The sequence below is a fragment of the Alosa pseudoharengus genome, unplaced genomic scaffold, assembly GCF_046254945.1.
Source record: "Alosa pseudoharengus isolate Yale_2024_CS ecotype anadromous, Long Island Sound unplaced genomic scaffold, YU_APseudo_1.1 YU_APseudo_1.1_scf_10, whole genome shotgun sequence".
NCBI lineage: Eukaryota > Metazoa > Chordata > Actinopteri > Clupeiformes > Clupeidae > Alosa > Alosa pseudoharengus.
In genome coordinates this window covers 11,912,788-11,931,018 of record NW_027468565.1, presented here as the reverse complement: position 1 = coordinate 11,931,018, position 18,231 = coordinate 11,912,788, and the positions used below count along the sequence as shown (strand labels likewise).

General features: G+C 43.9%; 1 protein-coding gene across 1 annotated transcript; it reads left to right on the top strand.

Moving 5' to 3' along the window:
- The first annotated feature begins 218 nt into the window (after positions 1–218).
- On the top strand, positions 219–17,221 carry LOC143100446 (leucine-rich repeat-containing G-protein coupled receptor 5-like). The gene is made up of 18 exons (XM_076263639.1): positions 219–498; positions 4,983–5,054; positions 5,873–5,944; positions 7,431–7,502; positions 8,828–9,043; positions 9,184–9,255; positions 11,680–11,748; positions 11,844–11,915; positions 12,165–12,236; positions 12,328–12,396; positions 13,001–13,072; positions 13,239–13,304; positions 13,464–13,535; positions 13,934–14,005; positions 14,246–14,371; positions 14,774–14,898; positions 15,151–15,234; positions 15,471–17,221. The coding sequence occupies exons 1-18, from the start codon at positions 263–265 to the stop codon at positions 16,502–16,504; spliced, it is 2,673 nt and encodes an 890-aa protein (XP_076119754.1). The 5' UTR covers positions 219–262; the 3' UTR covers positions 16,505–17,221.
- The last annotated feature ends 1,010 nt before the right edge of the window (positions 17,222–18,231 follow it).

Here is an 18,231-nt window from a genome sequence, read left to right as displayed (position 1 = left end):
ATACAGTGTTTGCGAATTGATTGCCCATTTTTTAGCATGCGGTTTGCATACGTGCCTTAACGCATGAGAACTCAATGCCTGTGCATACCACTGGGTCATTAGTCCTTCTCTCCCTCCGCATCCTCCTCTTCATATTTCTGGGGTGGTCTTGAATGACAGTCTGTGACGTCAGAAGGTGCACAACTTGGGGACATAGGAATACCTTCAGCCAAGTGGACAACACGCGTTTACTAGCACTAACAGTGATCTGCACTTGCCCGTGATGAAGAACCAACACTTTACCTGTTCGGAGACCATGGGAACTGTAGTCGTCTGCGTCATTTTGCTCTCGTTTATACTGGAAGTCGCTGAATGTAGTGGAAATGGAATTAAAATGCGAGATAGTGCCTGTCCTTTTCGTTGTAATTGTGAAAGCGACGACATACTCCAACGAGTTGATTGCGCCTACCTCGGGCTCACAGTTCTACCCGCCAACCTGAGCGTGTTTACCTCATTCCTGTGAGTATTCTGTATAATCACATTGACAGAAAGCATATAGCATACTGTCTATGTCAGTACTGTATTGTAGGCTACTGAATGAAAGGAAATCCCAAAACTTCAACCAGCATTTATTTCAGAAGGCTATGAATATTGTTGCATAATGTGGTTGTGGTTTACTGAAATATCATGTAAAAAAAAAAGAGAGAGAGAGAGGTGTTGGTGATGTAGCCTACACAAACTATGAAGCAGCTGTAGACTACAACTGCCATTTCAACCTCTTGATATCGTTTATGTTCATATAATTCACCAGGACCTGAATGATAAGCATAAGCTGAAAATGAACGAACACTACAGCACACATATAGCCTATGATCGAACTGTTTTGTTTACCTTGTGCCCAGCGGTGTAGCTTACTCGGTCTACCTGTTTCTCTTTGCGCCAGGAAATGAGAAAAGTCCGTAAACATTTTTTGCTGGTGTAATTTCCTATTGAGACAGGATTCCCGATATTTGACATGGTTTCAAGGACAGGGACTAGGGCTGGTGATGGACAACATAGGCTACAGTGCAGTATACAGAGATAGAGTCTGTGTGTGTGTTTGCCAGCAAATTCATGTGTGTCAGTGACAGAAGGAAAGAGCGAGGAGGCTCAACACCTGAGGGGCTTTCTGCAAACACAAGCTTATTCAGCCATGAATAACTGCTTAGTCTACTTTTGATAGTCTGTCTAAAGTTGTTGATACATGAGGCAACCTTTTGAGCAATGTCTCTAAGCAATGTTCCTGATTTTGTGATTGTGAGTTTTGTTTTTTGACATTCCCATTGATACTGGCCAACAATCTATTTATTGACCATTTTAATCACTAGTAGGCAAAATGTCATGATCATCAAATAGAACCTGAAAAAAACCACATGGAACCGGTTCTGTGGTTGGCCAGCCACATTGCTCAAAAAGTTGCACAACTTTTATGTATTATCACCTTAACTTCAAGCCCATTTGTAGCCTATTAATCATATAACATTCGTTTTTTAAAATGATGTTCTATAAGGTATTGGACTGCTGAGACCTCCTGACATCAAACAACACTAAGCCAAGGCGATAAGGAAGGGACTGACATCTGTGGCTATCAGCAGAGCATCAGGCACTTGAGACATGAATGTTTTGATTGCAGGTTTTCACTTGCAGCCGCACACCTGGCTGCCCAAAGAAAGTGGCATCACCCGAGAAAGGCAGGATTGTTTGTGTTTACAGTTTCCTTTTTGTCCACTCTCATAAACACTGCAGTCCAGCGAGCGTGCGCAAACCTGCCTTATCTGCTGGAACATCCAAACAAGAGATTTCCCGCCTCATTTCTTTGTGAGCACCGGTAGTAATCACCCCACCATAGTAGTTAGATAGAAGGCATGAGAAGGTGTGCAAGTCACAAAGCCAGCTGATAAATCAAGGATTTTGCCAAGAAAAGAAAGATGAAGACTTATGAACTTTTTTCGAAATCTCCAGCAAACAGGTGACACGTCTTTGCCTATCAGGTTTCCGCAGCACTCTGTTCGGGATGTTTAGTTAATGGAGAGAGGCACTACGCAAGCACGAGTGAATTCATTTATTTAATGGACTGTAAGTCCCTGCAGGTGGTCACACAGATCTAGTGAGTCGATGAACACTAAAGAAACAGTGCACGCTTCCCCTCCACTGTTTCCCCCTTTGGCGAGATTAATAGAGGCATGGTTTAAACAGTCCACTCAAGAGCCGCTCGCTGGGCTTAGCTGACAGCTTTGACAAAGCGCCAGCTCGAGGAGCAAAGGGGGTTTTCTTTTTTTTCCCTCAGAAAACTTCTTCTGAGCTTTCCTCCTGGTACTTAATTGGTGAGAACAAAGGGAAATCACTTTTTATTCATTCATTATGCCATTCAATCATGTAACTTCCCTTTATTATTTAGTGGAGAAAGTAGATCAGATTTGACGGTTAAAGCAGACACTAAGTCTTTCAACATTATAGCCCTATTAATGGAAAAAATACCTTTACCAAGGTAGTCTATAAAAATCTTTAATGAAGTAACTGTAAAGTGTCACCACATGCCAAGCTGCACTGACTTCATGTCTGTAGTTGATGTTTTGATTTTCATGCATAAACAAATGTAGGTGTGATATTTATTGGTAAGGAGGGAAAGCACAGATTTCCATCTTGTTAAGTTAATCAGAGGAAAAGGGACCTTTCTGGGTCTCAAGGCCTTCTTTGTGCTCCTTTTCCTGGTTGTGCCCACGTCCTTTACTCTCCCATGTTTGGATAGCAGGCTTGAGGAAAGGGCGCCAAACATACAGTACATGATCATGAAAGGATGCCTTTTAACTCTTTCCTGTCCGGGGGCCGCTGAGTGAAATCCTTGGGATTTCCTAAGGAAATACTGCAGATTCCTGAGATTCGTGCCAAGCAAATGGTTAAACGGACGGGCTGAGCACAGGGGGGTCTTTGTGAGGGGTTTCAGGGGGGAAGAAATGAATTGGAGAGGGAGAGGGGAGCGGCACCCAGGACCCCTCGCCCCTTTCCCGCTTGTCCCTTCTCTCCCCGGCCCTCAGCGCATGTGGAGTGGAATGCTGTAGGTGTCACAGCAGGTTTGTCATGACAGCCATATTTAGTCACTGCATCACAAGGACTCACGTGTGCAGTTTCATAGGATTGTTCAATGCCAGTAATGTTGTCATGCACAGTAATGTTGACATGTACAGTAATGTTGACATGTTGATTTTGAGAATTTAAAGCTAGGATGCACAATGAAATTGCTTGTGCAAATCGTGTGAAGAGGGTTTTTGCATATCAGTAGGCTATCTCTTCAGTAGCCCATTTGGTGAATATATGACCCGAATTGTATACACCCCCTTACGCCTGGTTGCAACATGGTAGACTCTGGCCTGCTCTGTGGAGCTTAGACTTGACAGGTGGGCTCAGATGCAGGTGCTTTATCTTAACTGAATTCGATGCCAGTAAGGAGTGTCCCTGCTGGACCAGTGCGTCCACGGTATGCTGTTCAGGCCTCAGCGGCTTCATGTTTCAAACGAGGGACCACCTGTCGCTTTATCTTCGCCCTGATCACTGGACCAGTCGGAGAACATGGCCATTCAAATTCAAATAGTGCCGCTTTCAAGCATCGTGTTGCCTCGCCTCAATAAGACCCACCTCCCCTCTCAGCTCATTAGGTGCATTTAGAGGGAGCCTTTGTGTGGCTAACTGCAAAGATCAAATGACACAGCAAGTTTACCATCCATACATCAAAAGTTTAAGTGATACAACAAGTTTTAGTGGTTTTAACCTTGAACAGTTCCACTGATATTGGGAGTTCGAACTGATATATTACATTAACATAGGCCTGACTGGCACAGTTTAGAGGGCATGGGGGTTTCTGTGGGTAACTTAAAGGGTTAACAGACACAGTGTCGATGAGTGAGGGGCAGCAGGTTGCATGCCTCACATCACAACACCTTGCTAATCTCCTCCGCGGCTATGTAATGTTAAGGACGATGCAGGCAGAAGGAGATGCTTTGATCAGCTCTTCACATGCCGCCGATGCGCTATCAGGACCAAGCGGTATCACCACCGCTAAATCCCCCCTCTCGCCTCACAACTGTGCCACGACTTCGCAAACATGGCCGCAGCCAGTACACACTCTTCAGCACCAAATTCTTCAGGCAATGAAGAACGCTCAATCACACACACACACACACACCACACACAGAGCTCACAATTATTTGCATCACAGTTGGTCACATCATCATTATTTCCCCCTCCTCAGCTGAGTAAGGATCACATCTCCAGACAGACCTTCTCCTGCAAATAACGGAAATACTATTGAAGGAAACAACCCAAGTTGCGCCCAAACCGTGTAACTGGAAATGATTGGTTCATTATTTCCATAGTACACTGGGTAATGCTTACAGTCACTATTTCCATTCTCATCATGTGAAGACAACACCAGAGCTAAACAGCTACTTATACAGTTTCTAAATTCAGGATGGGTGAAGATTGTTATGTGGTAATGTGGTATTCAGTGCATTGAGTAGAGCAAAGCGCTGGTAATGCAACTATAAAGGAGTCTGTGCAGCATAAAGGCCAATAATGTTGTTTGTGATTCTAAAGTTTGAAGATGTTATGAATCAATGATAATATGATGTGGTGCAGAAATGTATTTTCTTGTCAACATACTCTTACATGCACTTGCATGCGCGTAAACACATACGCAGGCAAGCACGCACACACACACACACACAGTGCACCAGAACACCAGAAAACATTGCTCCAGCAGGATTGAATTTCAATGAGACGGCCGTTCGCCCTGGCCGGAGCTGAGTTGTTTTGCTCTCTCTCTCTCTCTTGCTCTCTCTCCCCACGTCCACCCCAACATCCATCCCCCATACCAGGAAGTCGGACTTTACAATGTTCGGAATGAACAGCTGGATAGCACAGTTGTGGCTTGTCATATTAACAACACACTCTCTCTGTTCGCCCCACAGGGATCTCAGCATGAACAACCTCAGCACGCTGCCCGCTAGTACCCTCTCCAACCTGCACTTCCTGCAAGAGCTGTGAGTAGTGTTACCCTCCATGTGCCTGCAGGCCCAATGCATGGGCCCTGAGCCAGGATCCACTGCATCCAAGCCAGTGTTTGGGTGTAATGGTGTTTTCATTTTTTGTTGGGAGGTTGCGTGTTAGCAGCACCACTGCATTTGTCACCCGCAACCACGAGGAGTTCATGGAAGTAATAGAAGTACTGCCATGCGAATGCCGTGCTGCATTACCAATGTAATGTAATCTGTTGCAGCCCTCTCCACCAAGTGCTTGTGGCAAATGTCAGCAAAATTGCAGTCATTTAAGCCCGATAATTGCACGGCGAGATCCACATTTCATCATTGAACACATGCCAGTGCCATTCAACAACATGTGCCAAGATACACTGCTCTTTGCGCTGTCAATTGACACCCAGTCAACCAAGTGTCAAATGACATGCGTGACCATTCTTGGGCCAGCCTCTTTGGGAGGAATGCCTCTACATTTTCTTGTCTGTCAACACCCTGGAGCACACTTCCGATGGATCAATTACTGCCCAAGTGGCCTCTGCATTTTGAGTTTGAAGGGGGTCACAAAACATACCTCTGAATAATCACTCACTGCAACAAAATGGGGGCAAAAAGTAATTTGTCGCTTTGTCATTTCTGCTCATAAACTTGTCGGTTTAAGATTCAAAATGACATAATAGAGATGAGAGTAGAGTGTCATTCAACATAGTGTTTGCTTTGCAGATCATATTCTTCATGCATGCTATTTAAAGATGGTAACCAAAACGTTCATTACCTCCGATCCTACGGTCACTCTACAGTGATGCCTTGTCTGTGTCCTCCCTCAGGCGACTCGCTGGAAATGGCCTCACACACATCCCCAGAGGGGCCTTTTCTGGTCTCTTCAGTCTCAAAGTGCTGTAAGTATGAGTTTACAACATCACCACCTGCCCTGTGCAAGTACTGTATGTGAGAAAGCATCACCCATCTGCTGACAAATACTTTCTAGTGGTGATGGATCCGTAACAGCTCATAGGCATATATTTACATAAATGTCTAAGCCTGTCAAGGAGGCACAACTCAGATTTGGCTTGCCAGAATCATAGTCATTGTAGTCCATAAAATTCCATTTGTGTATACCATGGGGAGACAGAGGAAGGGCAAAGGAAAATGTGAGCCTCCCCCAAATGGCCTGGCAGCCCAGTGTGAGCAAGCGGTTTGACAAGCGAAAGCCAGCGAGCATGGAGCATAATGAGAGTGACACTTGGGCTCGGAGAATTCCACTGAAGTGTCTCCATACGTTACGCCGGAGCAGCTTGAGTGATTGGGCTCGTGCTGAAATGGCATGAACTAACCGCAGCGACACTAGTGAGGGCCTCCACACACACACACACACACACACACACACACACATACACACACACACACACACACACACACACATACTCTTGGGGGGAGGTAACAAAGGCCATGTTCTTGGTCCCCAGCCTCTGGATACCTGCGCTAACAATCCCTGTGCCTCCCCAGCACTGGCCTATAACAGAGTATTTCTACTAAATGAATGTGACATGCAGTGTTTTGTTAAGGGGATACGACTGATGCTAGACTTGTTGCTAGACTGACTTGTTTACTACTATGCCACAACATGTCATGTCAAGATTTATGACAAAGCATATTTCATTAAAGGCATTAAAGGGGCATTACAGGCACAAGAGAGAATGTCTAAAAATAAGTATACAGAGGATCCATGCAATAGCTGGAAATTGTGTTTTGAAGAATTTTGTATACTTGTTTTGTATATTTTGTATATGTTGTACTATAAACATATTATTTCAGCTCACCACACAAACAATTTTAAGATATTTAGAGGTTAAGTTTAACTCAAGCTCACTGCTCAAATGATGGCTTGTGTTCAGGTTCCAGATGCCCCTACAAGTTTGTTCTTGCAGTGAATATATTTCTTAAAATGTGATCCAAAATATAAATGCTATAAATAAGTTATTATTTATTGCATCATGCAGTCAATTACTTGATATTGAATTACTTACCGTAATTACTTCCACTGATATAAACATTATTTTCCAGCATGCAACAGGCCTAATTGGGACCTCCCATGTTGGAATGCTGTTAGATAAATAAACAAACTAGCCAACATATACATGAAATCATTAGGGTGATATTTACAGAAAATACATGTTTGCCACAATTAACCTCACATTATATAATTGTATCATGAAGAATTATATATAGCCAATATCAGTCTGAATATATAACATTTACCATTGATTATCAGAAATTGTTGGAAACTCGGTTAATGGTTAATGTGTCAGGTGAGTGTCTCAATGTGAAATGTCCGCCTGACCGCAAAGTGTGTGCTCCTTATTGCTGTCCTTTGTTTCCGTAAAGAATGTTGCAGAATAATCGACTGACTCAGATCCCAAGTGAAGCTCTCCAGAGTCTCAGAAACCTGCAGTCGCTGTAAGTATAAGACATGGTTGAACGGGTAAGAGTATTCATGTTTACATGTCTTCAATATATTTAATCTTCTCAACACAAAACAGAATGGATCAGAATATGTCCTCAAATGTAATGTAATGTAAAGTAATGTAATGACGTCGTTTCAGTTCTTTTATAATAGTGAGAGAACATCGTCCTTAATCCCACGCAGTCTGTGCCCTATGTTGAAAAAGAACATGACCAAGGACATTTTGAGCCATGTTAGGGAGTAAGCCCCAAAGGCCGCAGATGACAGGCATAAGCATATTCCACCCATGGTTGGAAGCTTGTCTAAAATTTCAGGTTTGTTTCAACTTTGTTTATTCTATTACAATTTGAACGCTTTAGCTCTGCAGAGGCCCAGAGCCACATGCCCATGGGATTGAAAAAATGACATACTCCAAAGCAGAGACAGCACGCCACAAACTAAATATTTCATGCGCTTTATAAACGTGGGATGACACCACACATTGTCTCCTCTTCACAACGCCACACGCATGGACACACACACACACACACATGCACACAAACAAGCTCGAACACACACACGCGCCCCATCATTCACCTCAGCCATCCATCAAGCATCCCCGGTTCCCAAATGACACGCAGCCCTGACCATCCCCTGACCTTGTTTACCCCTGATTTCACGTAATCAACAGGGCCAATCAGCCGCGTGTTTGATGTTGTGTGCAGAGCGGGGCCGGACCACATGCACGGTCCAAGATAAACAGCGATCACCGCTGTTTATGAGCTCTCATCATTCGGAGGCCTGCCCGTCAGACGCAGGCCGGCGACGGCTGCGGTGGCTGCTGCCAGCATCGCTTGTCAGACAGGCTTTGTCCCTACAGCAAATGTCAACACCAGAGAGGAAGGAAATTACTACCATGCTGCAGAGGAATGCGCAGACCTCCCTGCTTGAGGATACGTCCTCTGTCAGACAAGAGAGGGGAAAAAGAAGGTGGAAGACTGGAGCAAGCAGGGGTGAAAAAGATGGAAAATCCCCCCCACCCCCAAGTCCAGTTTCAAAAGCCATCAGATATGTCTGGCTAAAAGTTCTGATGCAGGAGTTGTTCAGTGGTTATTCCAGGATTCTTGAGAGCTGATTAAAGTTACCTTAGTTTACATACTTGTCAGTGCTAGTTTGGTTAATAAGGCAGTGAAGTTTCAGTACACTTAGGCATCAATTCAAAATTGACCCTAATATTAAATAATATCAGCCCTTACAGTCTCTTGAGAACTAATTTGAGAACTTAAGAGCCTCTCAGTAAAGCTGATATGGCAGCTGTGTGTCTCTCCCTTTGTGCCAGACGTCTGGATGCCAACCACATCAGTGTGGTGCCACCTGGCTGCTTTGAGGGGCTGACTGCCCTGCGCCACCTGTGGCTGGATGATAACATGCTGACCCACGTGCCCGTCCAAGCCCTGGCCAGCCTCACGTCCCTGCAGGCGGTGACCTTTGCCCTCAATCGAATCAGTCACATACCAGACTACGCCTTTGCCAACCTCTCCAGCTTGGTGGTCCTGTGAGTACAGAAGGCTTTGGAGAAACTGATGTTGGAACAGTAGCTGCAACTATGAGCTTGTCACTCCAATTCATATTTAATGTGAGATGTACGTAGTAGATGTAAAATGTCAATTACTGTTATCTTTTTTCCCCTCCCAGCCATCTCCATAATAACCAAATCAACTCACTGGGTGAGAAGTGCTTTGATGGACTGCAGAGTCTTGAAACATTGTAAGTTTAATATTTATAAACTAACTAAGTACAATAGCTGATTACAGTCATATTTTGCAAGTTAAGTTGTCACAAAGCTTTATTTTTCATTTAATTGAACGGCTACAAAACATGAAGTCAACACAGTAAGAGTAGAATTTGCTTTTTTATGTCTTTGTCCCATTCCCTTTATATTGATTTCAGGAATTTGCAGTAGCTTTGGCTTTGAATTAAAAATAAATAAATAAATAAATAAATAAATCAACAAGCAACCTACCCCCATAAATTTAATATAGACTCTCAGTAATGAGTTTTAGTTAGCTGATAAAACTCCTCAGAAGTATAACACAGTATGAAGTGATGATGATAGGTAAAACAAAACATATCACCAGCAGCATACACAGGTTGGTCAAACAGGTCATAACTCAGCCTACTCTCAACAAGCTGTCCAGTGCATGTGAAGTGCATTCCAAAACACTTTCTGTCTGAAGCATTTTGGATTTACCATTCCATTCCAAGCTATTTGCAAACACATTCTGTTTAAAGCCTTTTGGGTTTTCTTCTTAACTGTATGTCCCTTAAGGTGGATAGACTAATGTTTAAATTTGTGGCATTTGCTCACACTGACTTCTATCTTAACTTCCCCATTAAGAGGAATGGTACACTACATGGCGTCTTATAATTCATTTTACTGTGAAGCAGTAACCTACTATTTTATTCACCATTTGACTAGAGGGAGTGTTTTTAATTGCCAAATGCAGCACTTGTGGAATGCCCTATCAGCCCATTTAGTCAATATAATACAATACAATACAAATATTTTGACATCTTTCATAGTCTCCATCAATAAGTGGTCCAGCAAACAGTCGAGAGTGCTTTTGTTTTTTTATGACTGATCTTCAAGCTACTGAAACTGAGTGACTCACTGAGTGAAATAGCAAACTCTCCCCCACCAGCATCTCGGTGTGTGGTCAACACCTTAAAACAATTAGAGCTGCACATGTTTGCCTCGTGTTCACAAGCCACACAACATCTAAACAGCCCTCAGACCTCAGTTATTCTGAAGCGATTTCTCCGAAGAGTCGTCATGTCAAATGAAACGTCTTTACCTTTATTCCATTTCTTTACGTCTTTTCCCCCCGGCTGTACTCATACTTAACGGCTGCGTCTGGGTCGCAGTGATGCCACCTCTGTGGTATTTTTATAGCGTGTGGGAACTCATTCCGTCTGTGTAGATGCCGGGAAGTTTGAAACGGGTCGAGCTAAACAAGCAGCCCAGCTGAACCCCAGCGCAGAGCCACCTGCGCCCCGGCAGCCGTCCAGCAACCATGACTTTTAGAGCGTGTAAGGAGCCCCGGAGAGAGGACTGCGTTTATGGGAATGATTAACTCTTCTGCGCGGCAGTAAGAGGCAAACACGACATATTAATAGCGTTCACTCATCCACATTCAGGATGTGCTATTCAATCATTTAAACATGGGAAGAAATGCTGGTATTCCTGTTTAATGATAGCCAATGCTGGCCCTATTGACGTCCTGTTTACCACCAGATGTCTGTCAGTGGTGCACACATAGGCCTACTTGTATGATCATCAGTCCATCAGGTCCTAGACATGTACTTTATCAATCATAAATACACAGGCCTGTCTATGGAGAAAACAAATGTGAACCAGTTTGTGATTGTGGATATTAACTATTCATATACAAAATACAAATAGCCTACTTTAAATAATAATATGCCTACATTTTTACCACAATGAAATCCCATTGTCTCACTCAACTTAAATGTCACATAAGCTTCTGAAACTGGCCTATTAATAAGGTAATACATTGTGTTGGTGTAGTCAAGATGCTGCTGTAGTGTTTGCTGTGCACATTCTTCATTGCAGAGGCACAGTTTTCTGGGAAAGTAGGCGTGTGAAGGAAATGTCACTGTTTCACCCTCAATTTGACCTTCCGTTGCATGGTACGGACCTTACAGCAGCAGGCTTGACAGGGAAACGGCTAAGGACATGAATTCTGGCAGTCTCCATACCTAATCACTGACAGGCAATCTCACGGTACCCAGTGTTTACTAACAGGAAGCCTAGTCGTGAGACACAGTGTGTAGAGAACAGGCTTCAGTGAAGGAGCTGGATGCAAATGATTGTTTAGTCTTCTCTCCCTTTTGTTTTGGAGTGCTTGGACAAAAGGTATCATAGTTCTCACTTTACGTGCATCTGCTTCAAAAGAGTCAAGTGAGAAGTCCAGTCAAAAGTTGCGCTAGCTTACTTCACTAAAGCCTGATTTTGTCCTATCTTTTTATTTAATAGTAGTATAGTACATTTTCAATTCTCCTGGAACACTGACATTGCTTGTCAATGGGAATATTTTCATCCGTACACCAAAGTAGAAAGTACATTGCTGTATGATCTTTAAGTTGCTGTTTTTTTTTGTCATGTTACAGGGATCTCAACTATAATGGTCTGAGTGAGTTCCCCATTGCTATCAGAGCACTCACTAATCTCAAAGAACTGTGAGTTTTTTTTGAGAGCCAAAGCTACAATTGCCATTGGCCAATGCACTGTTGAGAACACCAAGCTTACATTTGTCAACCAATTTCTCATGCAGGGCTTTCCACAGCAACAGCATTCAGGCCATTCCTGAACATGCCTTCATAGGGAATCCTTCTCTGCTTGCGATGTAAGTAAAAGCTGAGCTATTAATGAATCCTGAACAAGACAGTCTGGCCCTGAACTGATCGGGTCAAGGCCAGCTCTGTTCAGAGCCAGCCGCTGGCAGAAATACAAGGACAATCTAATTAGTTTACACACACGTTTCAGTTTCTTTTAGTACCCTCTGTACCTTCAAATATGTCTGAAAACTTTATTCATTCATTATTCATAGGCATTGGAATATATGATTAATGGATTTTATTGCATCTTTTAACAGATTCTTCTACAACAACCCCATCAAATTCGTCGGCAAGTCAGCCTTCCAGAATCTTCCTGAGCTAAAAACCCTGTAAGTGTGTCTCATCAGATGAGCTTCTGTTTATCTTGCTTGTCTTTCCTAAAACAGTGATTGTATGTTTATGCCGTTCCTGTGTCATTAGGTCTCTCAATGGAGCCACAGAGCTTTCCGAGTTCCCAAATCTTACAGGCACACATAATCTGGAGAGTCTGTAAGTCCTGTCCACTTTCTGAGCAGTGTCTCATCTTAAATACGGTCATTTGTACTGTGTAAACATTAGACCGTAAAATTACAGTGAGCTGCATTTAAGGCCATGTACAGCACAGGATGGAACAAAGTTCTCCAGCGTAGCATCCCGTACAGACAGGGTGGTATAAAGTGCAGAATTGACAAATTGGTCCAAGTTGGACAAATTGGTTCTAATGACAGGAGGAATTCAGTAAATGTCACATATATTTACAGAAGAATGTTTGAAGTGGGAGTAATAATCACTTCACAACAATGTCACATTGCTTATTTTCCTTTTCATCTTGTGCCTCTACACTGTGTCTTCTGCCTGCAAATATGCCCAGCTTGGTCCAAAAAATTCAGATGAACTCTGTGTTTTTTAACAGCTAACTAGCTGTTCTTATTGAAGAATGGTGTAGTCTTTTAGGAAGTGATTTATGTCTGTAGCTGTGAGAGTAATGAAATGTTACTCATCAGTGCAGTTGAAAGTATGTTCAGGTTATCTTAGTCTTTTTTTTTTAAACCACACCCATCTGATCCTAATAATTATGCTTCTTTTTGTGTCCTGCTGCGACATCTCTCTGTAGGGCTGTCACTGGTGCCAGCATCACATCACTGCCTAGTTCCTTCTGTGAGATGTTAGCCAACCTCCAGGTGCTGTAAGTCCCTTCTTTGGTGCTGAATGACACTGATGCAGTTAAGGAACTATGGGCTGTCAGTTGTGAGCTGATTAAATGCTGATCAAACAAATCTCACTGCTAACCTGTAGGTTTAGTCTTATGTTACCTGATGGCATGGGGTGGATCTGCTTTTTTTCTCTCCCAGGGATCTGTCGTACAATCAGATCCGTCACCTCCCCAGCTTTAGTGGGTGTGGAAGGATGCAGAAAATGTGAGTACAGAAACACCCAGTAGACCTGTCTGAAACGGAAATCCCTTGATTTATTTTCTTGTGCATGCCTTCAGTTGGGCAGTTGAGACTGCTGATACGGTTGTTGAACTGTAGTGTCAAGAGTAGTGTTTCTTTAACATCGCCCTCTGTTTTTCTCAGTGATATGAACCACAATGAAATCCAGGAAGTGCTAGCGGACACATTCCAGGACCTATCGATGCTCAGATCTTTGTGAGTAACTTGAGCAGTGGTCCCCCTTTGTGAAATATCATGAACTTAAGGCCAACGTGCCACAATTCCCTAACCTCCACAGTGGCAAGTTTTAATAAGCCTGCTGCTCTTTGGCTGTAAAGGGAACAGGCAGGAAAGGTTGAGCAGTACAGCAACACTGCAATAAGTCTTTTTAATTGGCAGCATATTTCTACATCTACTGGAATTCAGTCCCAATTAATATGACTTATGGCTGCTTTAATAGGAATTTACTACCAATTATGAAAAAAAAAAAAACGAATTGCAACTGCATTACTTTGCCTGCTGCCTGTTTCCCGGTTTGTGTCTCAGACGGACTCAAAACGTCTTTTTCTGTCTGACTAGTTTTCTCTCTCTTTCTGTCTCTCTCTGTTGCCCAGGGACCTGGCATGGAATAGATTGCGCTCGGTGGACCCACTGGCTTTCTCCTATCTGACATCATTAATCAAACTGTGAGGGTCGTGTTTACTCTCCCTTTGTTCTCTGTGGGGCCCCCGTAGAGCCTCACACACCTCCCCGTGCCAATATTAATATGCTCTTTGCGTGTGCGAGTGTGTATGTGTGTGTGTGTGAGAAAGAAAGTATGAGAAAGAGTGAGAAATCCGAGTGGCACAGCTCTGTTCGGCGTTAACAACAGCAACAAATAGCTTCTTCTCTCTCTCTCTCTCTGTCCTCCTCCTCCTCCTTCTTAGAGACATGACCTCCAACGAGCTCACCTCCCTGCCTGAGCTGGGGCTGCCTGCACTCACACACTTGAGGCTGGCTGGCAACGAGGCCCTGCGGCAGCTGCTCTCTCCCCACAAGTTCCCCAGTCTCAGGTACTGCACATTGCCCATGAGCCCCTGGAAGGCTGAGGGAGCCACAGCTGCAAGTCAGCACATCTTACTGTCTTCATTCGAATTAGGATAATGGGTTGTGGTTGAGGCAAAATGGAAACACAACATATTAATTATTTGTACCAATCAAAACTCCAGCGCTTTCGGTGCCAGTTGGTTTGTGGACGTTGGAAGCGTTTTAAATGTCACAATGTCCAAGGCGTCCATGAAATTTCTCCCTCCTGCCAACAATTATACAATAAATACAAATACGTCATGGTCATAGTTTCACATAAACGTAACGTGGCCATAGGAATGCTGAATGACAACATAATAATGAGCATAAGGGTGTTTACAGTCGTGTCTTAGTGCTAGAAGAGTGAGTTTGTGTGGGGTTTTTTTCAGGGTCCTGGAGATGCCGTATGCTTTCCAGTGCTGCGCTTTCCTCTCATGTGAAAAGCGAGACTTTGGTGACATGAAAGAGATGAGTGGCTACAGACGAAAGGATACTGGTATCATGTCCAACCAAGGTGTGCTTTGAGACCCTTGTAGTATATAATAACTGAATAATAAAAAGACATGAAAATGCCTACTGCAGTAAATTGCTGTTACCATAAATTGAAGCATGTTTTTACAAACCAACATTTTTCCCACAAGACAGAGCCTCCCTGCTGCATCATGTGAAATGTATTCCGTTGACCTTGTGTTTGTGAGTTTGTTCACCAAATAAATAGATTAACGAATGTTTCTGCTACTTTGTTTTCTTACCCTCATTTTGTCAGAAGAGCAAGAGTTTGGGGAGTTTTTCCTGGAACTGGAGGAAAATCACAAACCAGTACACTCCATCCAGTGTTCTCCAGCCCCAGGTATGCGGGAAAATAACATCAAATTAAATTATCTTTAACTGAACATCTAATTTTATAGAGAATAATTTATATATGTAATAGCTATCTATCAATTAATCTATCTATCTATCTATCTACTGTTTCTATCTATCAAATTAGATATTTTGGACATATCACAAGGGTCAATTTATACTTATAGTGTAGAAATTAATCTTTACAAGCAGGTATTCACTGGTTTGGTGGTTGTGCCCTCCCAGGTCCCTTTCAGCCCTGTGACCACCTGTTTGGGAGCTGGCTCATCCGTAGTAGTGTGTGGGCCATCGTTCTCCTCTCCGTGGTTTGTAATGCTATGTTGCTGTTGACTATCTTCCTGTCCGCCGCCATCAAGTCGTCCGCCAAGCAGCTGGTGGGCCTCCTGGCCTTGGCCAACCTCTTGACGGGGCTGTGCAGCGGTGCTCTGGCCATGGCCGACGCGCTGACCTTCGCCGAGTATGGAGCGCTCTGGGAGAGCGGCGTCGGCTGCAAGCTCGTGGCATTCCTGTCCGTGCTCTCGACGGAGGCGTCCGTCTTCCTCCTGACAGCGGTCACCGTGGAGCAGGGCTTCCTGCTCTGTCGCCTGAAAGCCGTGGACGCTGGCCGGGCGCCGCGAAAGACGAGGCTCGTGGCGGTCCTTTGTGTTCTCCTGGCCGCCACTGTGGCCTCGCTACCCCTTGTCCGCGTGGGTGAGTACGGCGCCAACTCCCTCTGCTTGCCCATGCCCTCAGGGGAGTCGTCTGGCGCGGGCTTCAGCGTCACCGTGGTGCTGCTCAACTCCCTGTGCTACTTTGTCATGACGGTGACTCACGTCCGGCTCTACTGCCGCCACCAGGGGAAGGGCCCGTCAGAGGCCGACTGCCTGGACTGCTGCTGGGTCAAGCACACGGCGCGCCTCCTCTTCGCCAACTGCCTGCTCTTCTTCCCCGTGGCCTTCCTGTCCTTCGCCGGCCTGCTCAACTTCGCCTTCGTGAGCGCCGAGGTGGTCAAGTCCATCGCGCTGGTGGTGGTGCCGCTGCCTGCGTGCATGAACCCCCTGCTCTATATGCTCCTCAACCCCCACTTCAGAGAGGACCTGAGCGGCCTGTGCTCTCCGAAGGGGAGCCGCCTCGTCGGAGTCGACTTGGACACGGCGGAGAAGTCATGCAACTCCACGCAGTCGCTGGTCACAGAGACATCCGAGGTGCCAGCGAGCGCCTGGCCGTCCCAGCAGAGCTTGGCGTGCACGGCCGAGCGGTGTCCCCTATCCCACTGCTAAAGGAAGAAGTTTAAAAAAAAAAAAAAACATACAACGAAACTGATGAGCATTTAAGCATTCGCCCTCAGATGGTGGCTCTTGAGGAGAAACACTCGCTCTCTCTCAGCTCCCTGAAGCTGTGGTCTCCAGTTCACCAGGTGACCTGAGGATGTGTGGGCTTCTGGGAGTGGAGGCCATGAGGAGTCCATCAGCTAGGCTAAGTTCCCAGTGGTGGGAACAGGAACACACACAAACATACAAACATACACACACACACAAAGGAGAGGCTGAAGCCAGGTGGAAAGGACCTGAGGCGTGTAGAAAAGATGGGAGCGTCCACTGCCAAGTGTCTGATGAGATATTTACCTCAGTGATGTGTTCCTTCTGTAAGAACTCTATCTTGACTGTAAGAGACCATGCGTGAGTTCCACCTGGCCATAGGAGGGAGAGTGCATACCTTTTAGGTGCTGTAAGTTCAGTACATGAAGACAATCTGTCAATCTGTTGAGATAAACATGAGCTGCAGATGGTAGGATGGTGTTCTGTAATAGTAAGTGCCTAGTATTAAAGTGCTTAGAGTTTGGGATTTACTGTACATTTCATGGCACATAGTGATTACAGTGTCACATAAAATACCCATTTTTTAATGTTTAATGTAAATGTTTTCTTGCTCACAAATAATTTTATATTGTAAATATATTTTTTGCAACCTCAGCTTTTATGTTCTATGTTCATTTGAACAGCAGATGCCTCAATATGTAGCACCATGACAAACAGTTCTCATAGACATCTTTGCCAGTTTGTAGTAGTTTGCAGCGCTATTAAACAAAAATCAATACTAGTTCATTATAACATGATAAGCTGATGAAATAATTTTTACATGAGGGTCAGAAATATCTTGGGATAGGAATACGGTGCATTTGAAAGAGCACATATCTTGGGAAGGGTTTCCTCTGCTGAAAACAGTTGTCAAATTTCTGTACAATTGATGAATATTTCTACTTTATGCTATGCAATAATAATAATTAAAAACAACTACCTAAAGACCTTTAAATGTATGCAAATTGATAGAGGGGTTAATTCTCCATAACCTTTGTCATGTGCGTAGAGTTCTAAAGTTAAAACTGCAATCAACTGCAACTGCCACAACAGATCAACAGGCAGCTGTGAAAAGGTCTCAATATAAAGGAGTGTTTTAGATTTTAAAGTGATAAATACATGTAAGTAGCACTACTACATTCAGTGGTGACTTAAATTAAACATCGCTTAAGGGTGGTCAGTGACTAATAATAGGAGTTTACTTAAGGTATTTTAAGGTTACTGATGGCTCTGCAAGTGCATATGGAGTTAAAACTACTACTACCACCTTATGATGAACTACCCACAAATTGCAGTAATCCTGGAACAAATGCCGAGCATCATGTCAGTAAGCTCTACAATAATTCAGATGCCATTTTGTGAGACAATCCACCCATAATCTCTGAATGATCATGAATGGTGCGCATGAAAAGCGCATCACTACAAGATGACAAATGTGATGACATTTTCTCCACTTTTCATAGGAATATCGTTTTGTTACTCATACCAGTTTCTGAATAGAACCATACCCAAATTAACTCTTGCATTAATCAATTCATCCTTTTCTAGTTTCGTCTACTTTAAAGACTTGATTTGTTACTCCTATAGTTGTTTCGACTATCTGCACACACCATCAAGGGAAACTTTATTTGAATGACCAGTCAAGGTTT

Bases quoted from the DNA above. Each gene is read 5' to 3' on its own strand.
- LOC143100446 (XM_076263639.1), top strand. From the start codon at position 263: ATGAAGAACCAACACTTTACCTGTTCGGAGACCATGGGAACTGTAGTC. The intron at 5,055-5,872 runs GTGAGTAGTGTT...GTCCTCCCTCAG, and splicing joins CTGCACTTCCTGCAAGAGCT to GCGACTCGCTGGAAATGGCC. The intron at 11,749-11,843 runs GTGAGTTTTTTT...TTTCTCATGCAG, and splicing joins CTCACTAATCTCAAAGAACT to GGCTTTCCACAGCAACAGCA.